Source organism: Gregarina niphandrodes (genome assembly GCF_000223845.1).
Source record: "Gregarina niphandrodes unplaced genomic scaffold scaffold00003, whole genome shotgun sequence".
Taxonomy (NCBI): domain Eukaryota; phylum Apicomplexa; class Conoidasida; order Eugregarinorida; family Gregarinidae; genus Gregarina; species Gregarina niphandrodes.
Window position 1 is genome coordinate 18852 of NW_011646045.1, and position 21647 is coordinate 40498.

At 52.0% G+C, this 21647-nt stretch overlaps 12 protein-coding genes across 12 annotated transcripts; 6 read left to right on the top strand and 6 right to left on the bottom strand.

Annotated features, from left to right (window-relative positions):
• Nucleotides 1-11: 11 nt before the first annotated feature.
• Nucleotides 12-1121, bottom strand: GNI_018310 (hypothetical protein; the record flags this gene model as incomplete). The annotated part of the gene is made up of 4 exons (XM_011135893.1): nucleotides 12-257; nucleotides 321-457; nucleotides 518-682; nucleotides 740-1121. The coding sequence occupies 4 exons, from the start codon at nucleotides 1119-1121 to the stop codon at nucleotides 12-14; spliced, it is 930 nt and encodes a 309-aa protein (XP_011134195.1).
• Nucleotides 1122-1231: 110 nt separating this feature from the next.
• GNI_018320 (putative solute:sodium symporter (SSS) family protein) lies at nucleotides 1232-2877 on the bottom strand (the record flags this gene model as incomplete). Its single annotated transcript, XM_011135894.1, has 2 exons — nucleotides 1232-2319; nucleotides 2424-2877. The coding sequence occupies 2 exons, from the start codon at nucleotides 2875-2877 to the stop codon at nucleotides 1232-1234; spliced, it is 1542 nt and encodes a 513-aa protein (XP_011134196.1).
• A 151-nt stretch (nucleotides 2878-3028) lies between these two features.
• Nucleotides 3029-4107, top strand: GNI_018330 (alternative oxidase; the record flags this gene model as incomplete). Its single annotated transcript, XM_011135895.1, has 3 exons — nucleotides 3029-3306; nucleotides 3345-3410; nucleotides 3450-4107. 3 exons carry the CDS (start codon nucleotides 3029-3031, stop codon nucleotides 4105-4107), a joined length of 1002 nt encoding a protein of 333 aa, XP_011134197.1.
• Nucleotides 4108-4342: 235 nt separating this feature from the next.
• GNI_018340 (phosducin) lies at nucleotides 4343-5214 on the bottom strand (the record flags this gene model as incomplete). Its single annotated transcript, XM_011135896.1, has 2 exons — nucleotides 4343-5089; nucleotides 5164-5214. 2 exons carry the CDS (start codon nucleotides 5212-5214, stop codon nucleotides 4343-4345), a joined length of 798 nt encoding a protein of 265 aa, XP_011134198.1.
• A 35-nt stretch (nucleotides 5215-5249) lies between these two features.
• Nucleotides 5250-8573, top strand: GNI_018350 (patched family protein; the record flags this gene model as incomplete). The annotated part of the gene is made up of 1 exon (XM_011135897.1): nucleotides 5250-8573. One exon carries the CDS (start codon nucleotides 5250-5252, stop codon nucleotides 8571-8573), a length of 3324 nt encoding a protein of 1107 aa, XP_011134199.1.
• Nucleotides 8574-8789: 216 nt separating this feature from the next.
• GNI_018360 (hypothetical protein) lies at nucleotides 8790-9500 on the top strand (the record flags this gene model as incomplete). Its single annotated transcript, XM_011135898.1, has 1 exon — nucleotides 8790-9500. One exon carries the CDS (start codon nucleotides 8790-8792, stop codon nucleotides 9498-9500), a length of 711 nt encoding a protein of 236 aa, XP_011134200.1.
• A 704-nt stretch (nucleotides 9501-10204) lies between these two features.
• On the top strand, nucleotides 10205-11644 carry GNI_018370 (putative dipeptidase; the record flags this gene model as incomplete). The annotated part of the gene is made up of 1 exon (XM_011135899.1): nucleotides 10205-11644. The coding sequence occupies one exon, from the start codon at nucleotides 10205-10207 to the stop codon at nucleotides 11642-11644; it is 1440 nt and encodes a 479-aa protein (XP_011134201.1).
• Nucleotides 11645-12313: 669 nt separating this feature from the next.
• GNI_018380 (putative transmembrane protein) lies at nucleotides 12314-12790 on the bottom strand (the record flags this gene model as incomplete). Its single annotated transcript, XM_011135900.1, has 1 exon — nucleotides 12314-12790. The coding sequence occupies one exon, from the start codon at nucleotides 12788-12790 to the stop codon at nucleotides 12314-12316; it is 477 nt and encodes a 158-aa protein (XP_011134202.1).
• Nucleotides 12791-13425: 635 nt separating this feature from the next.
• On the top strand, nucleotides 13426-14127 carry GNI_018390 (hypothetical protein; the record flags this gene model as incomplete). The annotated part of the gene is made up of 1 exon (XM_011135901.1): nucleotides 13426-14127. The coding sequence occupies one exon, from the start codon at nucleotides 13426-13428 to the stop codon at nucleotides 14125-14127; it is 702 nt and encodes a 233-aa protein (XP_011134203.1).
• A 315-nt stretch (nucleotides 14128-14442) lies between these two features.
• On the bottom strand, nucleotides 14443-15818 carry GNI_018400 (putative transmembrane protein; the record flags this gene model as incomplete). The annotated part of the gene is made up of 2 exons (XM_011135902.1): nucleotides 14443-14797; nucleotides 15049-15818. The coding sequence occupies 2 exons, from the start codon at nucleotides 15816-15818 to the stop codon at nucleotides 14443-14445; spliced, it is 1125 nt and encodes a 374-aa protein (XP_011134204.1).
• A 235-nt stretch (nucleotides 15819-16053) lies between these two features.
• GNI_018410 (hypothetical protein) lies at nucleotides 16054-19404 on the bottom strand (the record flags this gene model as incomplete). Its single annotated transcript, XM_011135903.1, has 2 exons — nucleotides 16054-16424; nucleotides 16452-19404. 2 exons carry the CDS (start codon nucleotides 19402-19404, stop codon nucleotides 16054-16056), a joined length of 3324 nt encoding a protein of 1107 aa, XP_011134205.1.
• A 1967-nt stretch (nucleotides 19405-21371) lies between these two features.
• Nucleotides 21372-21626, top strand: GNI_018420 (hypothetical protein; the record flags this gene model as incomplete). The annotated part of the gene is made up of 1 exon (XM_011135904.1): nucleotides 21372-21626. The coding sequence occupies one exon, from the start codon at nucleotides 21372-21374 to the stop codon at nucleotides 21624-21626; it is 255 nt and encodes an 84-aa protein (XP_011134206.1).
• Between the last annotated feature and the right edge of the window lie 21 nt (nucleotides 21627-21647).

A 21647-nucleotide genomic window follows, 5' to 3' on the forward strand; every position in this document is an offset into this window, starting at 1 on the left:
GATGTACAGGCTTATGTAAAACTAATTAATGTAAAAACCAACGTGTCTGAGTCCAACGTGTCTGGGTCCAACGTGTCTGAGTCCAACGCGTCCGGGTCCAACGTGTCTGGGTCCAACGTGTCTGGGTCCAACGCGTCTGGGTTCAACGTGTCTGGGTCCAACGTGTCTGGGTCCAACGTGTCTGGGTCCAGTACAAACGCGCTTTTGCAGCAGTTGACCTGGCGGGTCAGGCCTGCTGCAGAAAAGGAACAAATTGTCTAAAAGTAAGCCGAGTGTTGGCCAGGCCAATCAAACTTGTAGCGAGATCGAAGAAGCTTTACTCCCTTGCCCACTGATTCGTCAATTTTGGTGTTCAATTCGGGATAGTTCTTCTGCAGCTCAGACATCCGAGACAGTATCACTTCAATTCTCTTATCCATCTCACTCGGAGTTCTCCGCACTGTCATCACTCCCATCTCTGCGGAACAACCAGTTGTACCCAGCACATCCGGACACCTGTCACTACCTGCATGCTTACCTCTCGGATTCAGTCTGTCTAGCGCTTCCAGTATCTCGTTAATATAGTCTCTAACGTCTTCACACTGAAACATCAAATCCAGCACCCTCTGGGTCTTTCCCCATTCCTTTGAGCGTCCGAACTCTGGACAATGCTCTGCCGCCTTCTCCAGATCCACTGCTATATCTTCCCAAAAGGGAACGTTCTACACCACATACAATGTTCTATAGATGTAGCACCTACCATCACTAAGGCGTTTGTGTCGCCCCAATTGCTTCTCAACACCGCAGATGTCAACCTCGTGGCACGAATCTTCAATGGCACTCGGAATGTATTCTGAAGCATGTCCTCTTATAAAAACAAAACCCTCTTTATAACCAGGCCAGAACAGTGGCCAGAACAGGTCTAATGATCCCAGCGAGACATAAATGGTCTCGTCATGAACGATCATGTTGCAGTCAATGATAATCATGAAAAATCGCGATAACATCCTCCTCTTGTTGCCTGGTCTCTTCTCCTGGTCGTACACGGTGTATGAGTCACCTTTATTAGCACCGGCTTTTGGCCTATGTTTGTGTTGCATTTCGGTGGCTTCATCATCGTCTTGAAACTTGGTTGGTCGCATGACGATTTGTGCAAGATAAGAAGGGGCACTGCTTTTTGCCTCGTCACGTGGCCCTTCTGTTAGAGCTGCTGGGGGTCCGATCAGAGACGAACTACCTCTGGTGCTAAAGTCTATATGGTGTTTCCGTATGGTGATTCCATTTCGGTTTCACTGTCTGCGGTCCAGGCTACCTCCGGTCCAGTCAGGGTGGAGTGTAAAGAATGAGTATCCTGCGAAGGCCAAGCCTTTGCCACACTAATTGTGACTAGGGTGGCCACAACTGGACACAGGATAAATGTAAGGAGAGTCGCCCAGTGGTTGAAACCCTCGGGGAACATTGGCCACTTCAAGCCCTCAACAAACGACTTTTGGTAGCTCCATCCAATGATAAATATTGTCAAGACGCCGCTGATGAAGCCACCGAGAGCACTGGTGGTGGTTGCCATGGTGTATGACAAGCCCAGGAATATCGGTGGTACTATACAACTCGCGAAGATATTGCTGAAAAGAAACAACGATAGAACGGATTGCTGCGTCGTTGCCAGTCCAACAGCCAGTCCAACGAGTAAGAGCGCGAACCCCCGGGCCCAGTTGAGGCTGACGTTCTTCTCAAGCATCAACTCGGCGAAAGCAGAGGCCAGCGAGTTCTCAATTGAGTCCACCGTCGAGATCGAGAGGGTCAGCACACAGACCAGCGCAATCACATTAAAACCTAAAGGTATCTTGCTCAGCAATATATAGAAACCCAGCGCTTCGTCACCGGGCATCAGCGCAATCTCTCCTGCCACTGCCGCAGCCATGGCATAAATCCCCATAAAGGTCATGAGGGCCTGACAGAGGAAATTCACTGAACCTGCTACAAACAACCCAATACGAGCCTGCTTCTTGTCCTCAGATGCAAAGACTCGTTGCCAACTACCTAAATCTAAGAACTGGTTCAATGTTGTAGACAATATGAGAACTATACCCCCACTGATGCCCTCACCAACGGAGGTTGCTGACGACGCCTCGGACCAGGCCTGCTTTGATGGCTTCACGTAACACGCCACCGCTGTTATCAGAGCAAAGGTACACAGCAAAGCCATTACAGCTTGAATCCTATCTGTCAACAAACTACCTTTGAATCCCGCAAACAACGCGTACATCGCAACTCCGAAACCGACACAGACGACAGCGGCAGGCGTATAGAATCCAGGGGACAACAAACTAAAGCTATCGGCTACAGAAAGAAATATGGGCAGGTATAACAAAACATATGGTAGGCTCGGTGTTAAAGACCACTGCAAATCCACGGTATTGTCCTGTTCCAGGAAGGAAGCTTACCGATTGATGTCAGCTCGGCTGTGAGCCAGATGAAAAGGAAGAAGAGAGAGAGTATAACGGTCGGCACATACATCGGCATTCCATAGCGCTTCCTCACAAAATCCGCAACAGTGAAGTTCTGAGTTTTGAAGAAAGACTGCATTCTTGGACCCAGCGTTGACAGCAGGAAATACGGCATGCCGTTAGCAATGCCATAACAAAATACTTGCAGCCATCCTCCTGTCGCACCTGCCTCCGGATTCGCAACTAACGCCGATGCCCCAAATGCCGCTGCAAAGAAAGAGCAGGCAAGTGACCACCATCTTTGACTATTGAATGCCGATACGAGGTTTCCAGTGGGCTTAATGATTTCAGCCTTGCTCACATATCCTGAATACCATACTACCACGATAAATCCTACCAAAATCAAAGCCAGAATCACCGAGGCTACCGAAGGGGCCACCTCGGTACCCATATCCCAATAGATTCGAAATTAAATAGCCGCCGGGAATCAACTGCCAAATGAGATCATCTTGGGCCTGCCGGAACCGGAATAAAGCCAGTGTTCCTTTCTAGATTTTCTGAAGCTTTTATTTTGCGATCTCGCGCGCGTGTTTGCAAACGCAATGGCGTTGATTAATCAGCTAGTCAGCAGAGCTGCATTAAGGCCCCTCAATGTCAGGGCTATCAGCAAATCTCCTCTACGCCCAGATCGCATTTTATGGACGGATTTCCGGATGCCGAGCACCGCAGCGCAGACAAGAAGACTTCCCCAATTTACGGAGCAGAGAAGAACCGTTGTGTTCAAGAAGGAGCAGGGACAGCCCAAGCATTTTAATGCCAAGAGCAACGCAACAGCCTCCCCGTCGCTGCTAGCGGAATCTGAGGAATACGAGAAAAATTGGTGAGCAGCCGCATTACAGCTTAGGTATATTAATGTAGGGTGAGCGAGACGCGTTATACTCAACCGCATCCAATCTGGAATGATGAAGAGGTGCATGCTGTCCAGTAAGAGTTGAATCTAAAGCCCAAGCTTCGTTTTTGTAGAAAGACTCATTTCAGACCGCGAGGAGTATCTGATCGGGCTGCCCTGTATCTTCTCAGGTCAATTCGCGGCGTGTTTGACGTGTGTACAGGTTATGCATTTGGCCCGTTATCTGCTCAGGGTTGGATTAATCGGGTAGTGCTTCTTGAGACGATTGCTGGCGTGCCTGGATTGGTGGGCGCGGCATTCCGGCATTTGAGGAGTCTAAGACGTATGGAAAGAGATTACGGCTGGATCCATACGCTGTTAGAAGAAGCGGAAAATGAGAGGATGCACTTGATGTCAGCGCTCATGATCAAAAATCCTGGACGGGTGTTTAGAACATTTGTAATTGCTGGGCAGCTGTTCTTCCTTCCACTCTACACTGGCATGTACTTGGTGTCTCCCAGACTGGCTCACCGATTTGTTGGTTATCTAGAGGAAGAGGCGGTCAAAACATATACACATCTGCTGGAGGAGCTCGAGGCAGGTCATCAGCCAGAGTTGGCATCCATGAAGGCTCCCCTGCTTGCCAGGCAATATTGGAGCTTGAAGAATGACGCCTCTTTCACGGACATGATATTCGCTATACGAGCAGATGAATCGCACCACCGAGATGTGAACCATACTTTTGCTAATATGAAGCCGAATGAGGAGAATCCATTCGAACCTGGGCACTAGCACCCAGGCCGGACTTAATGAAAATGTTTTGCTTAGTTAGATAGGACTTTACTTATGAGGTTTATTCATGAATTATCGTGCTTGCTTGCTGAGATGGCCTAATTATCCTCGCATTTGCACGCGGTAGACGTGTGGCGGGGCCCTGGCGTACCCGGTGTGCCAAGCTGCATTCAGCAAAAATTGTATTTCGAGCTTGCCGGCAATAACTCGATTTTTGATCCCGGCAGTTGGCCATCTATTTCCGTACAACATTCATTATTCGGTCTAGGTCGAGGTCAGCATATGTTTTATCATAAGCTCCTGTGTGAAGCGCGTCCGCGCCAACTTCCTGGTCGCTTTCGTCGCTGTCTTTGGTGAGGTATTTTCGAAGCCGTGTTGCTTTTGCATTTCGTGGGTCTTCCGTTTCGGTATGGAAGAGTTTGAGTTGTCTGCCGAGCACGAATTCTACTAGTTGTGGTTGCAGGTCCACGACTTTGTCACAGAACATGGAGATGCCCATGACTTGGTTGACGCACTTGGAATCCTTGTATATAAGGAGAGTGGGAAGTGACCCGGGTTTTTGGTGGTAGTTTTTGATGATTCGAGAGGCGAGACCTCTGCAAAATTTGACATCTCGGTGCGTTTTGCTGAGCTGTTCCAGGGCGCGGTTCATGAGAACGCATTCTTCCAAAGAGTCGTCGTACAAGTGAAGAATGACCGTGGCTTGTTTGCTAGCCAGTGTTACCTCATCGACATAGTTGTCCATGGACACATTGTAGACGTCTCCAAACTTCTCTTTGGCTTTAGCTGCCTTTAGCTCCTCTAATCGTCGTCGTCGATAGGTTTCGAGAACGTCCTCATCTATATCGTCCTCTAATTCATCCAGCTGGTCCAGATTCTTGCCCGCTAAAGGGTCTACGTTGGCTATAGCTTCTTGGGCCTTCAAGGAGATCTCTTCCGCCTTAACCTCCCTTTCCAGAGGAGCATAATTTCCGTATTTTATCTAAGAGAAGTGGGTTCTGATGCATAAACCCAGGTCGGTTTGGGGACATGTGCAGGGTAGTGGGGTTTGCTAACTTGAAGGTCATCCCACTCAGTGGTCCGGTTGACGGGGTTGGTAGTGCTCATCGTGGTGCAATATATTTTGTTGGAATATTTAGAGCATGGGAATAATCCAAAAGATCAACGATGTGATGGACTTTAAGGAACAGTTCGTGGACAAGTTGAACGTGGTGTTCGGTGATTGGGCATTATTCGTGTATGACCGGCCGTACAAGATAATTGTGTGTAGCCTGTTACTATCGTTGCCGCCTGCAATCGGTTTTGTACCACCCATAGCCAAGTGGGTGGATGGGGCAGACAATTTGTATTCGTTGCCTGTCAGTGAGGCACGTAATGATGGCATAATCCACGACCACTACTTTCAAGACGTGATTTCCCAGGCGAACTTTATCGCACTCACGAGCGAACCGCCCGGCCAAAACCTACTCACATGGGACATGTTGGAGTGGGTTCGTCAGGTCGATGACATCGCACGAGGCAATCGAGCTGACCCAACAACGGGCCAGATCGTAGCACTGCCCGCGAACGAAATGTACTACCCAGAATGGTTCCAGGACCCCAGTCATGAGGGCTTAGAACCAGACAAGAAATGGCTGAGGTACGATGACATGTGTGCACCCGATCCAGTAACCGGCTGTAAAATACAAAGCGTATTCGAAATGGGAATAGATGATATGAAATTGATGTTGGACGAAGGGTCGGCACCTGAGCTATGGATGTTCGATGGCTTGGTATTTAATAGTCTTCGCAAGGGATTTTGTCCTAACTTTGTCTTTGGTGATTTTGAGAAGAAAAATTGTACACGACAAGTTCCTACGACTCTAATATCGCAAATTTTTAGTCCTGATCGATACACCGAACTGGCGGACAAACCTGGGTATGCTGAAAGCAATATTGAATGTATTTATTCAGTTAAGGCCATGAGATTCACGTACGAAATATGGGACAAACCCGAATTTACCGCTCGGGAATTGGCGTGGGAGTGGAATCTCTACAACGTATTTCAACAGAATGAATACTATGGGCCTCTGCATATAGGCGCTATGGCGTTCCGCACACGCGATGATGAGTTATCAAAGTCCACTGCAGAATCGGACGACGTCATTTTCGTAGTTTACACTTTCATTTTACTTGTTACCTACGCGGCAATCATTAATTTCAACCTTGACCAATACAGATCTAAAGCTCTATCGTCGCTGTGTGGTTCTCTGTCATGCTTGTTGGGTTTATATGCCGGGCTCGGTGTGCCAGCCTTGTGGGGTACAGTGTTTACGCCGACAGCGTTAGTGTGTCCATTTATCGTCATGGGTGTGGGAGCAGATGACATCTTTGTTGTGATCGGCAGTTACGCGTTGGCTTACGGTGAAGATACTCCTCGTGACCGTTGTGCGGTGACCCTACGTGGCTGCGGAGTATCTGTGGTGATGACCACTGTTACCAATGTTATTGCCTTCGCCATTGGCACACAGACACAATATTTAAGCATCAAGACCTTCTGTATATTCACATTATTCGGGTTACTATTTAGTCTCATTTATGAGCTCACTTTGTTCTTTGCTGTCGTATGCATAGAGGCTCAAAAAGAAGAAGCCCAAATGGCTTGCATTTGTGGTGGGGGTTTGTCCAGTGATCAAGATGCCCTTGACCGAAAGAAGCGTTACAATATATTTGACTCAATTTCTACTTATCAGGTTGTCAGTGTTCTCGTGGAAGAAGGTGTCAAAGATGATAGTGAATTCCTTATGGAGCTAAAAGATCCTATTGTCATTACCGAACATCGATTCCAATGGATGAATAAAGTGCATAAGTGGTGGATAGACTTCTCAAAGCGTGGAAATTATTGGCACGCACCAGACGTCAAAAAAGACGATCAACTTTTCTCATCAGCTAATGAAGCACTTACTGACGCTCTCCCGGCAAGTGGTGTAGCACTTAGGGGTAACGCAAGAATGATTGATAGGGAAGAGTCCTACATTAAGTTCATGCCGCGGCCATTGATATTAGACCGATTCGATCTGCATCCAAAGTTGAAAGCCGACGTATACAGGATGGAACCCCCCCATAACGTTGGAAAGACGTGGAGAACCTTCTTCATGAAACATTACTGTCATTACTTGTTGAAACCGTGGGTCAAACTTCTGGTTCTAATTTTGTTTGCAGGTAACCTAGGGGTTAGCTTCTACGGATTAACGCAATTACAGCAAGGATTAGAGATGGAAGATCTTAGTCCTGATAACAGCTATCTTAAGCAGTTTGATCACATGGTCAATGAGTACTTATCCGAGGTGGATTTGCCTGTTGAAATGTTCTATGTCGGCGACGATATCCCTTGGCACGAATCAAGAGTCATTGAAACACTGAGGAGATTTGTGAACGTGGTTAACGATGACCCAGGCAACTTTTTGCTTAATGATCCGTTGACAAGAATGGCTGATGATGCAGCATTAAAACCCAGCTTAATGAGCAATAATAAGACAGAGTTTAATCGGGCTCTCCAGAGAGCAATCTCCGATCCTGACTCAGCGTACAAACAATTCGAGCTTGATTTCGTCTGGAAGGGAGAAACCATGATGACATTCAGACAACAACTATTGCCCATGGGGACCACAGGTTCACAGGAACGGGCTGGCTGGATGCTTCAGCTCCGTGCTTACGAAGAAGAATTTCGTCAACTGCCCATCACAAACACAACGTATCCTTTAGATCCCCATTTCTACAACTATCTGCTGGTATTCTATGAGAGTGATATTACTATACAAAAGTCCGTCATATCTTCCTTAACGACTGCGAGTATGGCGCTGTTGGTTGTGACCTTGATGCTGATTCCAGATCTTAGTTCTGGCCTGGTGGTCATCATTATCATGTTCCTTATCGACGTTGCGGTCATAGGCTATATGTCCTTCTGGGATGTACCATTGAATATGATTAGTATGGTCATTCTCGTCATTTCCATTGGGTTTGCTGTAGACTATTCCGCGCACTTGTGTTACGCTTTCGTAAACGCCGTGGGACCTTCTCGAGACGTGCGGGTTGCAGAGGCCATGGTTCTCGTCGGTACCCCCCTGTTCCATGGAGCTATGAGCAACTTTCTGGGGATCGTTATGCTTGGCTTCAGCACTAGCTACATTCTGCGAATATTCTTCAAAATGATGACTCTAGTGGTCCTTCTGGGAATCAGCCACGGCCTGATACTACTTCCAGTCGTACTTGGCACCTGGGGTGCCATGGCACAGGCCGTCCCGGTGTCCAGTAACACCCTACATGCCGTCAATGACGAACCCGTTATTAAAGTACGGCGGAAGATCGACCCGGAAAGCTTGGAGGTGAGAGAGACAGCTTTGAACGACGAAATACAAATCGAACATCGGATCGAGCCAATCGATTTATCTCCCAAAGATAACACTCCCATACCGCTGCGACGATAATGTCAAAGGACGTTGATCTTGATCTTACGAGCGCTACCTCATAAGGAACCTCACGCCCACAAAAACGGGCGAATGAGAGCGAGTTATAACTGGGTCGAGGTTGTGTACAGATTGGTTATCTAAATTTTAGCTGGCGGGAAGGCCAAATTTTTAGTTAAAGTTCCAAACTTAGTTGTGTTTAGGAAATGCTCTACTTGCAATATTTTTCCCTGGTAAATGGAGGCTGAGAAGCTAGCGGAATTCCACGCCAACCTCGAGGCAATACAAGAGGTCTTGCAGGACGACCCTACGAATGAGGAACTACTGAGCGTGAAACGGGACCTGGAGGAAGTGATTCGGTATTATACGGAGAGTGCTGGTGGCATAAGCAAGGCTGCCGCCAGCCAAGATCCCACGAAGGGGGATTTTGCTAGAGAAAATGCCCCCAGCGGTGCTAGGGAAGAAACGCTCAAAGGCGATGAGATGACGAATAAAGCCAAGGGACTCATTGGACGGACCTGTGTTATTTCTTCTGACTTTAAACACGGTACAATAAGTAGTCTTGGAGAACTCGACGCAGACTCGGGAATGCCTAAGACCATTCTCGTTCGATTGCTCGACGACGCTGGTACAGTAAAGGAACTAGACGTTGCGAAAGTCCGCCTCATTAACCAGTGCGACCCGAGCAGTTTCGAAGAAGGATCTGAAATGCAGGCTTTGTATAACGACGGAGTCTGGTACGACTGTACCATAAAAAAGATTCGTGTTTCCCGGGTCGTAGTGTACTATCAAGATTATGATGAAGAAGATGAACTCCCATTAGATAGAGTATCACTCCGGTCCTATGTTACCCCCTATTCTATGTTACCCCCTATTCTATGTTACCTTCACTGGCTCTTTTGTCTCACGTGTTATGTCACTACACCCGGGTTCCAACTTCGCGTCTGAAGTTCTTCACAGGGTTAAGGTAGCAGGGTTAAGGTAGAACCGGGCGAATACACCAGCGGCACACGCCATTTTTTCAGATTCGTCCCCGTCCAGCGACGACGGGTAAAAAGACTTCCGGGCATAGGGCCAAAGAACCGTCCAAGAAAATCATCACGACCCCTGCAGGGTACAAAATCCCGGCGTCTATTGTAGTGAAGCCGGGGGACCCAGCCAGCGTTCGGGAGTCGAAAAGGAAACAGCTGGAAGTGATAAAAAGAGATCAGAAACGACGGAAGCAGGAAGAGGAGGCGGAGGCGAGACAAAGTGCCTGGCAGCAACATATGAAGAGCGCTCATGGCAAATTCAAGTTTCACACTTCTCTCTCTGCTCGGAAACCTCCGCCGACTTGATGCCCAATCTCCGCAACCTTGTTTTGATAACTCCCCGGGCTCGCTGAATAATCTTCGTCGACCTCGTTGTCTTCGTCCACCTGGTCGTCTTCGTCTTCGTCCGCCCGGTCGTCTTTGTCCACCTGGTCAGCGTGCGTGAGCCAATATAGTTCGGGGCAGTGTGGGCCAGGAGCCCGGCTGCGGGAAGGAGCTCGTTACCAGGGGCTCTAGACAGCGGGGACCGGGGTTCCGGGCCTTATGGGGTTCCGGACCTTGTGTGTGGGCGCGTGTGCGGAAGACAGGTGGAATTATGGAGAGAAATTTTGGACGGGTGGTATGACAAAGGAGGCGGTCATAGGGGCGATTGAGAACAGTGAGGAGCAGGCGGTGGCTTTGCTGGCGGAGGCGGTGGCAATAAAGTCTGTCTCATGTCAGTACGGGACGCGTGAGAAGGTGCGGGAGATGGCTACATGGATCAAGGGTCAGTTGTTGAAGAGTCATCCTGAAGCGAATGTTCGGTTTGAGGAGATTGAGGAGACGCAGACGTTCCCGGACGGGTCGATGGCTAAGTACCCTCCACTGGTGTTTGCGGACATGGCTAGGTTCGACGGGAGCAAGAAGACGGTGTTGATCTACGCACATTACGACGTACAGCCTGCAGAGCAGAGTGACGGTTGGGATACGGACCCGTGGCAGCTGACTCGCTTGGGTAAGCAGTTACGTGGCCGGGGCAGCACGGACGACAAGGGACCGCTGGTGGGGTGGTTGTACGTGTTTGCGCAATATGCGGCAGCGAAGAAGGCCTTCCCTGTGAACGTGAAGTTAGTACTGGAGGGCATGGAAGAATCGGGCTCGGTGGGTTTCGACACAACCGTAGCGCGGCACAAGAAGGAGAACCCGAGCTGGTGGGAGCAGGTGGACTATTGCGTGGTGTCCGACAACTACTGGCTGACGACCGAGAAGCCATGCTTGAGCTATGGCTTGCGCGGAGTGAACTCGTACGAAGTGGCAGTGGAAGGTCCCGCGGTAGACCTGCATTCGGGTGTATTTAGCGGTGCCGTGTATCAGCCGTTGGACGACTTGCTCTACGTCCTGAACAAGCTGAAGGGTGAGGATGACCGCATGCTAATTCCCGGTGTCTACGACCAAGTAGCGCCTGTGACGCCTGAGGAAGAAAAGATGTATGACAACCTCTGCTTCAACCTCAAGGACTTCCAGGACCAGATCGGCGTCAAGGGCCTCCGCCACGAAAACGTTAAGGACCTCCTTATGGCCCGCTGGCGCCACCCCACATTGACCATCCACGGCATCGAGGGCGCCTTCAGTGAACCCGGTTTCAAAACCGTCATTCCGCGCAAGGTCATCGGTAAATTCTCCATCCGAGTTGTGCCCAACCAGACCTGCCAATATGTCGACCAGAAGACCGTAGAGTATGTCCAACAACTCGCCAAAGAACGCAAAACCGCGAATAAAATCACGGTCACCCCTCTGGACGCCGGTACCTGGTTCTACGTAGATCCAACTAGCCATGTATTCAAGGCAGCCCACCAGGCCGTTGAGCAGGTCTGGGGCGTAGCACCCGACTATACTCGCGAAGGAGGTAGCATCCCCATCACGCTCACGCTCTCCGCACTGACCGGCAAGGACCTCTGTCTTATACCCATGGGCCGCTCGGACGACGGCGCCCACAGCCAGAACGAGAAGCTCGATGTGGACACCTTCATGGGCGGCATGAAGGTCTTTGTCCACTTCCTCGAGAACCTTGCCACGATGTAGACAAGCGGACTAAACTCGAAACGTTATTTCCACAGCAAACGAATATTGACCCTTTTTGGTACATCCTTCCTAGCACTCCTACCGTGTTGCTAATTTGTTCCCAATAAGTCCTTCTTCCCAATAAGTCCTTCTTAACAAGTAATGGTCTAAGTGGTTATGCTCTTATGAGGGTTATGCTCTTATGAGGGTTATGCTCTTGTGACCTGGTAGTTGCAGCTTACGGTTGCACTCCTACACACGCTCGAAACCAGTTACATTCTAGCTAAGCTAAGCTAAGCCTGGTGTTGTTTCCTCAACGACGCGAGCAGCAGTCCTTCCGCCACAGCCCACTCCTGGAACTGCCAGGCGGGTTTGAGGAGGACCACGGACCCGAAGGCGACGTGCAATACGCAGAAGACGGTGAGTATGAACGTGAGCCAGTGCTGCCCGTTCATTCTGGGATCGAACCGTATTGCCATACAGATATGTTGTGCAAAGGGCGACTCTGCAGGATACCCAGGGCTATTGCTAAAAATCTCCTTGTAGTCGCAGAACATTCTCCGAATCCGTTTCTGGAGAAAACTCGACACGAAGCTTCCCACGAGGATCTAAGAGCAACATTTTGTTCCTGGTAGTGACTTTTCCTGGTGTGGTATTCCGCATGGTGTGGTGAGTGCTAAGTGCCGAGTGCTAAACCTGTGTGGAGCTTACAATGGTGGCAAGCACGTTAACATACACGTCTCGGGTGACCCATTTCTTCGAACGGGTCCAGGCAGCGATGAGCGCGGTGATATATCCCGCATAGGCCAGTAGTCCGGCTGTGAGAGCGTTGATAATGTAGATGTTGAATAATTGCCGTGTTTGCTCGCGGAGGGAGAAAGGCAGGGAGGCGAAATCCGGATCTTTTCCGCTTGAGAGAAAGAACTTTTGGCTGTGACACCGTATGCCTATATTTGAGATGGCCAAGCCAACGGCCATCCGGATGGCCGCGGACAAGCTCCAGAGAGCAAAGCCTTTTGAACACCACAACAGCAGCGGAAGACCAGCCACCGCCACGCCTGCCAGCTGTACAATGTAGACCATCTCCCCCAGATCCATCGCCCCAACATTTGCCGTAGTCCAATTGGCACCCTGCGGTGCAGCACCAGTTATGGCTATAGGTCCCATTATAAGAACCAATAGTCTATTGAACAATACACTCAACCGGTGGCGGTAACTAAACGCTGTGTGGAACCACGAATAGTGGACAACAGATACCAGCGCTTCCGCCTTTAACGGAACCACCAAGGGAGTCGCCGTGTAAACAGAGATATCGAATATCGCTGATATTCCTAACAAACACTATAGAGCATCTATTCGTATTCATTCATTCATGGTGCCAATCTATTCCAACCAACCCCACATTTGTCTTACTGCGTTTGCAGTAGTTATAGCGAACACGGCCTTGGGGTAGGACCCGGTGATCAGCCCAAAAACTAAGGTTGCGGAGGCGCAGAGCTTGAGCAGACCTACCACGAGGTACAAAAGACGATGGTACGTTAGTCGTCGGCAGAGTGGGGGGACCATTAGGGAGTACAACTTGACACCTTGCGTATTCATCGGGCCTGCAGAACAGTCGGATGTTGTGAGTGGTCGAATGTTGTGAACAGACTGATGTTGTGAAGCACGTCTTGGGGTTAGGGGCTTGTTGTTGTTCCCGGCAGCCGGGAAGCACGTCCGCCATGACCTGCGACCACCCGTCATGACCTGAAGGTGGGGGGAGGTCTACATGAAATGCTTAGGTCAGTTTGGAGCATGGTGCAATGACAAGCAACATAAAAATCCCATGCAAATTAATCAAGCCATGGTTTTGGGTAACTTTGCACCGGCGATCAGTGGATGGACTGACGGGGAAGGTGGAGGAGTACGAGGAATTGGCGGCAACTAAATCGTCTAGGTTGCATGCCCACGAAATAGGACCAGATGTGGATCCCAACAAACGGCTGCTTGACACCAAGTCCAAGGACTGGGCTTGCCAACACCTAAACGCTGCCAATGCCGGCTCCGCATCCGACTCGTCGCAGTCTGCGTATAATGGACAAGCCAGTGCCTTCTCACAAGCCAGTGCCTCCTCACAAGGCGCCTCCTCACAAGGCGTCTCAAACGGTGGCTCGCAGGGTGTTCCAACGATTTCGGAACTCTGGAATGGCTCGGGGACAGGTGACGCGAGCAACCAAGATAACTACGGTTCCGGCTTCGAGATAGACGAGGTCTCTGCTGGCGTCGGACGGCAAGATATGTCGAGTGGAACCGCCGTCACCGGGGGAGGGGGAGCCAGCGGAGCGGGAAGTGCCACCGCCTCGTCATCCAGCGACTACGCAGCAAGTGATTCGTCCAACGCGAGTGCTTCATCCGACACCTATCCCATCACGTCAACCACCATCACTGCCGATAACCCAACAACAGCAACTATTTTGGTGGATAAAACCGCAGCCCAAATATACAGCCGTTCCTGGCTGGTTTAGCAGATACAGCGCTGGTTAGAGTGTCAGTCAGTTAGTCAGTCAGCTATCTATTTACTTTTCGAACGGACCTATTTTATCCTTGTAATCTAGCTGTCATCTGAGGTTGGTTGCCATCTGTCATCTGAGGTTGGTTGCCATCTGAAGTACGTTGAGGTATGTTATCAGGACTATGTGAGGTCGGCTTGCGCGTACGCTACTTGCGCGCACGCTACTTGCGCGCACGTAGCATCGATTAAACAAAAGTTCAAGATGAATGGAAAAAAACTGGTTGAACGAGAGTGTTGGTTGAGTGGACGCCCGACGCGGTTGGCTGGACTAGGACGAAGTTGGTGGCGGCAGGAGGAGCGAGATTTCTTCATCCGCTTCAATATCATTGAATTCTTCATTGGTTGGACCAGCAACACGGGGAGTGGTTTCACGGCTGATGATCCACTCGGCGGCGACTAGTATGGCGCCCAAGGTCCAAAGGGCACAAGCCACCGCCATTATCCATACCGTGGGACTCGGTGTTTTAGTGACTACCACATTTTTGGTTGGCGCCTTGTCGCTCAGCACCTTTTCCACTATATTCGGTAGCCGGTTGGAAAGCCACCGCTGATACCCAACAGATAAGCCAGCGACTGTTGCGGCGCTGTCAAACAAAGTGGAACCAATGAGTCGCTTAGTGTTGCTAGACAACGCGAGGAATGGGGAAGCCTAAAGTGTGTGGGAAACGTGTCGGTCAGGAAGTTAAAACCAAGGCTCAGGCAGGTAGGGGCTAGGGGGCTTACAAGGAATGCAATTGACGTTATTAGTAACAAGTGGGCTAGGAAGAATGCTATCTGCACCCAGCCCATATGGGGTAGTTTGGTGTCCGTCGGCCAGTCGGTCTTCTTTGTGAGTCTGAGAGAGAATGAGAATATTGAGGTTATCATGTCTTACTCAAGGTACACGGGATGGTTCTCGAATAGCTTCTTGACCGTTTTGCAGTGCTCTACGTTAACGGACTCTTGAGGCTTCGTGCAGTCGAATAGGAGGCGACTGGATATCATGTTGAACTCCAGCATTGCGTACGCCTTGTCTGGCAATGGTTTCATATCCTCGGGGCCTCCTGTCAGCTCGGAATCCGCACTGGTCGTGGCAGCTTCAGTGGCGGCAGTCTCGCTTGGAGACGCAGCCTGTGCTGCCTTCGGAGCTGATTGATTGGTGGTAGCCTGTGAAGGTGCGGCAGCCTGCGCAGCTGGAGCTGCTGCTGCAGCAGCGGCTGTCTGAGTCTGCGGAGCCGCAGCTCCCGTTTGGGGACTCGCAACTCCCGCCTGCGGAGCCGCAGCTCCCGTCTGGGGAGCCACGGCTGCTGCCTGCAGAGCGGCAGCCGCCGCCTGGGGAGACGGGGCTGCACCTTGAGAGGCTGTCGCCGCACTCGGCGCCTGCGGCGGCGACGCGGCTGCTGGGGTCGCCGACGGGGACTGCGCTACCGGAGCAGCCGCGCTGGCCATCTGCTGCAGGCTGGCGGCGGCGACGGCCTCGGTACCCGCCGTGCCCTCGGTCCACACAAGTGTGCCGAATGCACCTCGACCAAACAAACTGGCGCAATGTGTCAAAGACCCCAGGATAAAAACTATCGTGGCTACCAGCACCGCCCACTGCAACATGTTGGCTGCCGGGTATCCAGTAAACCGGCGCGACCCTCGCACCGACTGCGATGGGATCATATTCTTTCACTGCACCTGCACCCTCAACACTGTGAACGGCACGCGGATCAACTTAATGTGAGTGGCTAATGGTTGGATGAGCGGCTAACAGGCATACCGTTAACAGCCGTAAGTTACCGACCACACAACGAATGATGGGCTAATGGTGACTGGTTAACGACCAGCTCATGGTTGCTTGGTTGGATGATGTTTAACGGGTGGTAGGTAAACGGTTCATCGATTGGCGCTTGGCAGGCTAATGCACAGACTCTCCCAGATGCACAGACTCTCCCAGATGCACAGACTCTCCCAGATGCATCGTTGCGAGCCATCTACTCGGCTTCCGTGGGTAGTGGGTTTCAATGGCAGTATTCCGGAGCCGGTTCGCGACACTGAACCGGTCTAGCAGGCGCTCGCCTGCCCAGTCAACTATCCTAGCAGCCGACAGATGCTCCGATGACATGTAAATGGTGGAACACTCCCGCATCGAATATTCTTGAGTCATATATGCTTGAGGACGTTGAGTTGCCGGCCGTGAGCCTGTGAAAGAAAGAGCGTACTCCATCACGCCAGAAACCATGCCTCCTCGCGACACCGCTCCGGGGCGCCGCATCATCCTCTGAGATCCTAAAACCACAGTAAGTCAGCACTTACTCTTATGGCCGTTTAAGGCTTGATTGGCAAGGTTTGATTGGCAAGGCTTGATTGGCAGGCTTGACTGGCAAGGGTTGGCGGGATAACCGTTTGGGGAGTGTCTTACCCGGGAAGCGGTGAGGTGAGGGTATAACCTACCTATGGGATTAGGACATTGTTGTGTGGTTGGTTGCACACGAGCAATCGGCGAACGGGGTTGCAAAAGAGCATACCGGTTCGAAGGCGGAGAAAGGGGCGAGCGCATAAGATCTTGACAGTCGACTTCCCATCTCGCCGGAAAGAGCGGAGACGCTCTGACAGGCTTTGCGTGGAGAAATTGCTCCGGCCTTCCGGGTTCCGGCCTGAAGGGTTCAGGTCTGTGGGGCTCCGGCCGAAGCGACTCCGGTCTGAAGGACTCTCGTTTTTGACCGCACGGGGTGGTGTTCACCATAGAGCATGCTGGAGCGAATCGCAAGTCGAAATGCGGAGAGGCCAGGGGTCGAAGAGGAGCAAGCGTATCTGCCTCCCAGCGTATCTGAGGACTGGCAAACGGGCTACCAAGGTCCACCCTTCGAATGGATGCTGCTTGGTCGGTAGAAGCATTCCGAACAAACGAAGCATCACGAACAAACGAAGCATCTCGAAGGAATCGGGCGTCTGGGTCGGGGCTGCTGGACAGTCTTCCTATCGGTTCAGTTTGCAGCCGTGAGTGCGTGCCATCGGGGGGGCACATCTTGCTCCTTGAACGAACTAGATGCACGCTCTGCGCTGTGGACTTCCGTTGCGCCTCACCGCCAGGGACGAGTTCGCTGGTTGTCTGAGAGAACGAGAAAAGAGGCAGAGCTCTGTGACTCTGCGCAGCATAGGCAGTTGGGGGTGACAAATAGGTTCCTTGTGGGAGTGCGGCTGATGTTAATGGCCGCTCGTATTCCCTGGGGGAGGTTGTCGTTGACCAGGTCGTTGATCGAGCCGTAGACGGCCCAGGAGAGCACGCCTCCATTTGCGGCGCATTGGACCAAGTCCCCCCGTAGGACGGGAACTCCTTCTCAGACGCCGCAGTGCCGACAAGCGGACGCTTCTTCGGCCTACGATTTACCACTGAAACTTCCTGCTGTGGAAATTCCGGCGGACACCCCTCTATCCGTGCTCCTTCACCGTGCCCGTGCACCGGCCCCAAATAGCTGTGCGCACAACTCGGTTCACAATTCTGCGCGCAATTCTGCAAAGGACTGTGCGAACCATTCTTCAAATAATAGAGGGCACCCACATGAGTTTCCAGGGCCCCCGGGGACCCCAAGCCTGCGTCCTGCAATCCTTTAGCAGACGACAACCCCTCATCAGCCCAACCTGGGTGAACCCATGTTTCGTGCTGCATCGGCTTGCTTGAAATGTAGCCACGGCATCCATACGGTGCATGAGACGCTCGCGCGGTTGACTGAGCAGACGGGGATAAGAAGCCACCGACGTTTTTACGAAACGTCGGGCTTGAAGGAGACGCGTCAGAATCATCGTTGTCCCCGTCATCGTGCGATATCCTACCCATTACCGCTCCGTCGACCACAGTCTTGAAGACGCCGCGGGTCGGCTCCGTCCCAAACACATTTGAAGCTACAGATCGAACCAATGTTTTTTTCGCCTTCAAAGATTGTTCGTCCTCGTCGTGACTTCCCTCCATGTTACTTCGCCCATCCCCAATTCGTGAATCGAGGATATTGTCGCATGACTCTACGTGGATTGGCTGTAGTATATCGGTAGAGCCTTTGTGGGTGGAATCTGTTCGGGCAGACCCCATGTAGGAAGACTCCTTGGCAGGAGGTGTAGACACCTTAAGGGCATACTCGTCAGAGATAGGCTCCTTGTGGAAAGACTTCATGCGGGTATACTCCTGAGGCGCAATCTCACTGGGGGTAATCCCATTAGAGGCAGTCCCATTAGGGGCAATCCCATGAGGGGCAATCCCATTAGGGGCAATCCCATTAGGGGCAATCCCATTAGGGGCAATCCCATTAGGGGCAGTCCCATTAGGGGCAGTGCTATTTGCGAGAAGCTCCTGCCCATTCGACCCGTGGCCACTCGGTTCCGCTCCTACGCTACAGGTGGTCTCACCGTTGCTCTCACCGCCCAAGACAGGAGCTTTGTTAGCAGACTGAGCATTGGCATGCATCAAGCACTCGTAGATAGCCCCGTCAACCAGATGGTCGCAAACCCCATCCCTCGCCAGGAGTACTCCCTCATCTGAAATTCCACACCGAGTTGTAGAACCGCCACTACTGTTCGCAATAGAATCAGGAGACAAAAAAGTATTGGTAGGATCCGCACACCTCTCGCAACCCGTAACTTCCCCCGTGGTAACCAGACCGATTAAGATCGTCGGCGCGTTGTTGGTCTTGATGCTGTTGTCCGTTTCAGGATCGCTATTCAAATGGCCCAAATCCTCCTCGCCTCCCGGGACTCCACCATCGCCCTCGTCACCTCCCTGGGTCACTAGATCCTCCTGGTATTGGGGGACTGAGTCCTGCCTGCCCTGGAGGACTGAGTCCTTATCGTCCTGAGCGATTAAATCGTCTCCTTCACCATCCACGGACGGTAGCTCAGGGGGTACGCCGCACCCGTCGAGTGCCGCTACGATAGGCCAAGTGACCTTGTGTGGCAGATCAGCATCCGTTTGCGCTCGCGTTTTCACAATCAAGAGATCTTCGTCCGAAGACTGAGCACCACCTATTGTAGGCGTGCTTCCCGAGGATAAGTGCGGCCCTCGCGGACAAGAAGGATCTCGGGGCGAAGGTCTATATGATCCGTAATGGGTGCTTGCAATTTCAGACAAGTTTCTACGACGGTAGTCAGGCGCCCGGTAGTCTCGTCTTCGGCAAGATCCCGGCGCCGGTTCGTAAATAGGTGAGAAGAGAATCGAGGACGTAGTTCTTGCCCTCCCTCTTTTCCCAACAAACTCCCCTCGTCGTTCCTCCTTCGACATATGTTCCCTTAAGCTCAAGTGTTCTACCGCCAGTAAGCCGGTCGAGTAGTCTGAGAGACGCGATCCTCCGCCGTTGGATTCTCTGTGATCGGTGCCTCCCACGTCAGGTCCTTTGTTGTCAGGTCCTCTGTCGTCATACCCTCTATCGTCCGACCTTCTATCGTCCGACCTTCTGTCGTCCGACCTTCTATCGTCCGACCTTCTATCGTCCGACCTTCTATCGTCCGACCTTCTGTCGTCCGACCTTCTATCGTCCGACCTTCTGTCGTCCGACTCTCTGTCGTCCGACTCTCTGGCAGGTGACCAGTGGCCAGCTCCTCGAGAAGACCAGTGGAGCGTGTCTCGGGAGGAAGAACCCCTCGGAAGCCATTCCAACTCCATGTCAGAGCCTACCTCTCGGGAGGCAAGAGGCTTTGAGTCGGATGCCCAGGAGGACAACTGGTGGGAGTATTTCCGTGGGACAGGAAAACACCCGTGAGACAGAGACGAGCAGCCGCTGGACAGCAGGGAGCCGGCGCGTGTCCGATAATCTGCTGTCCTCAGCAGAGACCGGCAGTCCGGGCTCCAGCAGCTCTTGAAACCGGCGCCAACTTTCAACCTCTTGACTTGAACTACGGAACTTGGAGGTCGCGCGATAACTGCCCAGGCACCGCTTGAACTCGGCACCGACGGCAATGAACACTCCGAAACGGCTGGCTCCGACTCTCGGGACGACCCTCGCGACTCCACTAGAGTACTGTTGATGATTAACGCCCCAGTGCACACCTCCTCCTGCCGGGTTACCTCTTCCTGCCGGGTTACCTCTGCCTGCCGGGTTACCTCTGCCTGCCGGGTTACCTCTTCCTGCCGGGTTACCTCTTCCTGCCGGGTTACCTCTGCCTGCAGGGAAACGTCCTTTTCGGCGACGGGGTCGTCCATGTTGCTTTCAAATAAACCACATGTTACAACAATGTGTGCGGGAACATCCCGGGCGAGGGTATGGCGGGGGGATAAGTGGTTGGCAGCCGGGCGCTCGGTCGTCGGGTCTGTGACTTGGTTTGCCTCTGAACAAAGGAGTGACTGCCGACTGGCGGATCGGGTGGGAGAATTCGACTCGGGAGTGGTTGCCCGGGAGATGCGCAAGGCCTTCCTGTAGGAGACCCGCCCAGAGGCGAGGTCTCGAAACTTCCGACGGGCCTCAATCAGAAGCTCGCAGCGCCGCCGGAGTGCCACGCGGTACTGTTCCTCGCGCAGATGCAGGGCTGTGTATTTTGCAGACAAGTTGTTGTAGTAGCCCTCCAAGTCTGCCAAGTTATTCTGTAACTCCACCACAGCGATCCTCAGATGCTCATTTTCTTCTACAATGACATTAATTACACGAACGATTTGTGTGTGTGCAGCGCGCACGAATGTGAACAGGAGACGATGGAGATGACACGACAAGTGATGGAGATGGTCGGATCGGGTTTGGCATTTGGTGTGGGGGGCTCAAAAGAATTTACCTTTAAGTGCTTCGAGTCTGACAGACATGTGAGATTTTTTAAAGATCCTCGTCACTGGTTATGTCGCTAAGGTCGGCGGTACCAGGCCATGTGATGACTGTGGTAGGGACCGTGGCAGGGAGCGGTACGACTGTGGAGGGCATGTCGTTATCGGGTGGGATGGTGGGTCGACGTCGTTTGGCTGATTGATGGCCGGGTCGCCTATGGTCACGGAAGCTTATTTGCTTCAGTTGGATGGTCTTCTCTCGGCCTAAGATCATTTCGGCGAACATATGCCGCAGGAAGTCTGGGCCTGTGACCCCGAAGGAGCGTGAGTACTCACTTAAGGTCTCAAACGCGTTCCTGAGCCCGCCCCTGTAATACTCATCGTCGGGTGGCACTGCGACCTGGCTGAAGAGCTCCTTAGTTAAAGCCAGGGTGTCCCGGGGACCGGACAGCTCAGCCGGCCGCGTGAAACTTGGAGCGTGCAGCCGCGGCGGGGGAATCATGCCCGCTGGAAGCATCCCAGGCGGGTGGAGTCCCGTAGGAAACAGCCCTGGCGGGTGGATTCCTGTGGGAAGCATTCCGGGGATGCATCCCGACGAAGAATGCATTCCCGCCGTCGAAGAATACATTCCCGTCGTCGATGAATGCATTCCAGCCGCCGAGGAATGCATTCCAGCCGCCGATGAATACATTCCCGACGAAGAATGCATTCCAGCCGCCGAAGAATGCACTCCCGACGGAGACATTCCCAACTGAGGCACTCCTGAAGGATGAATT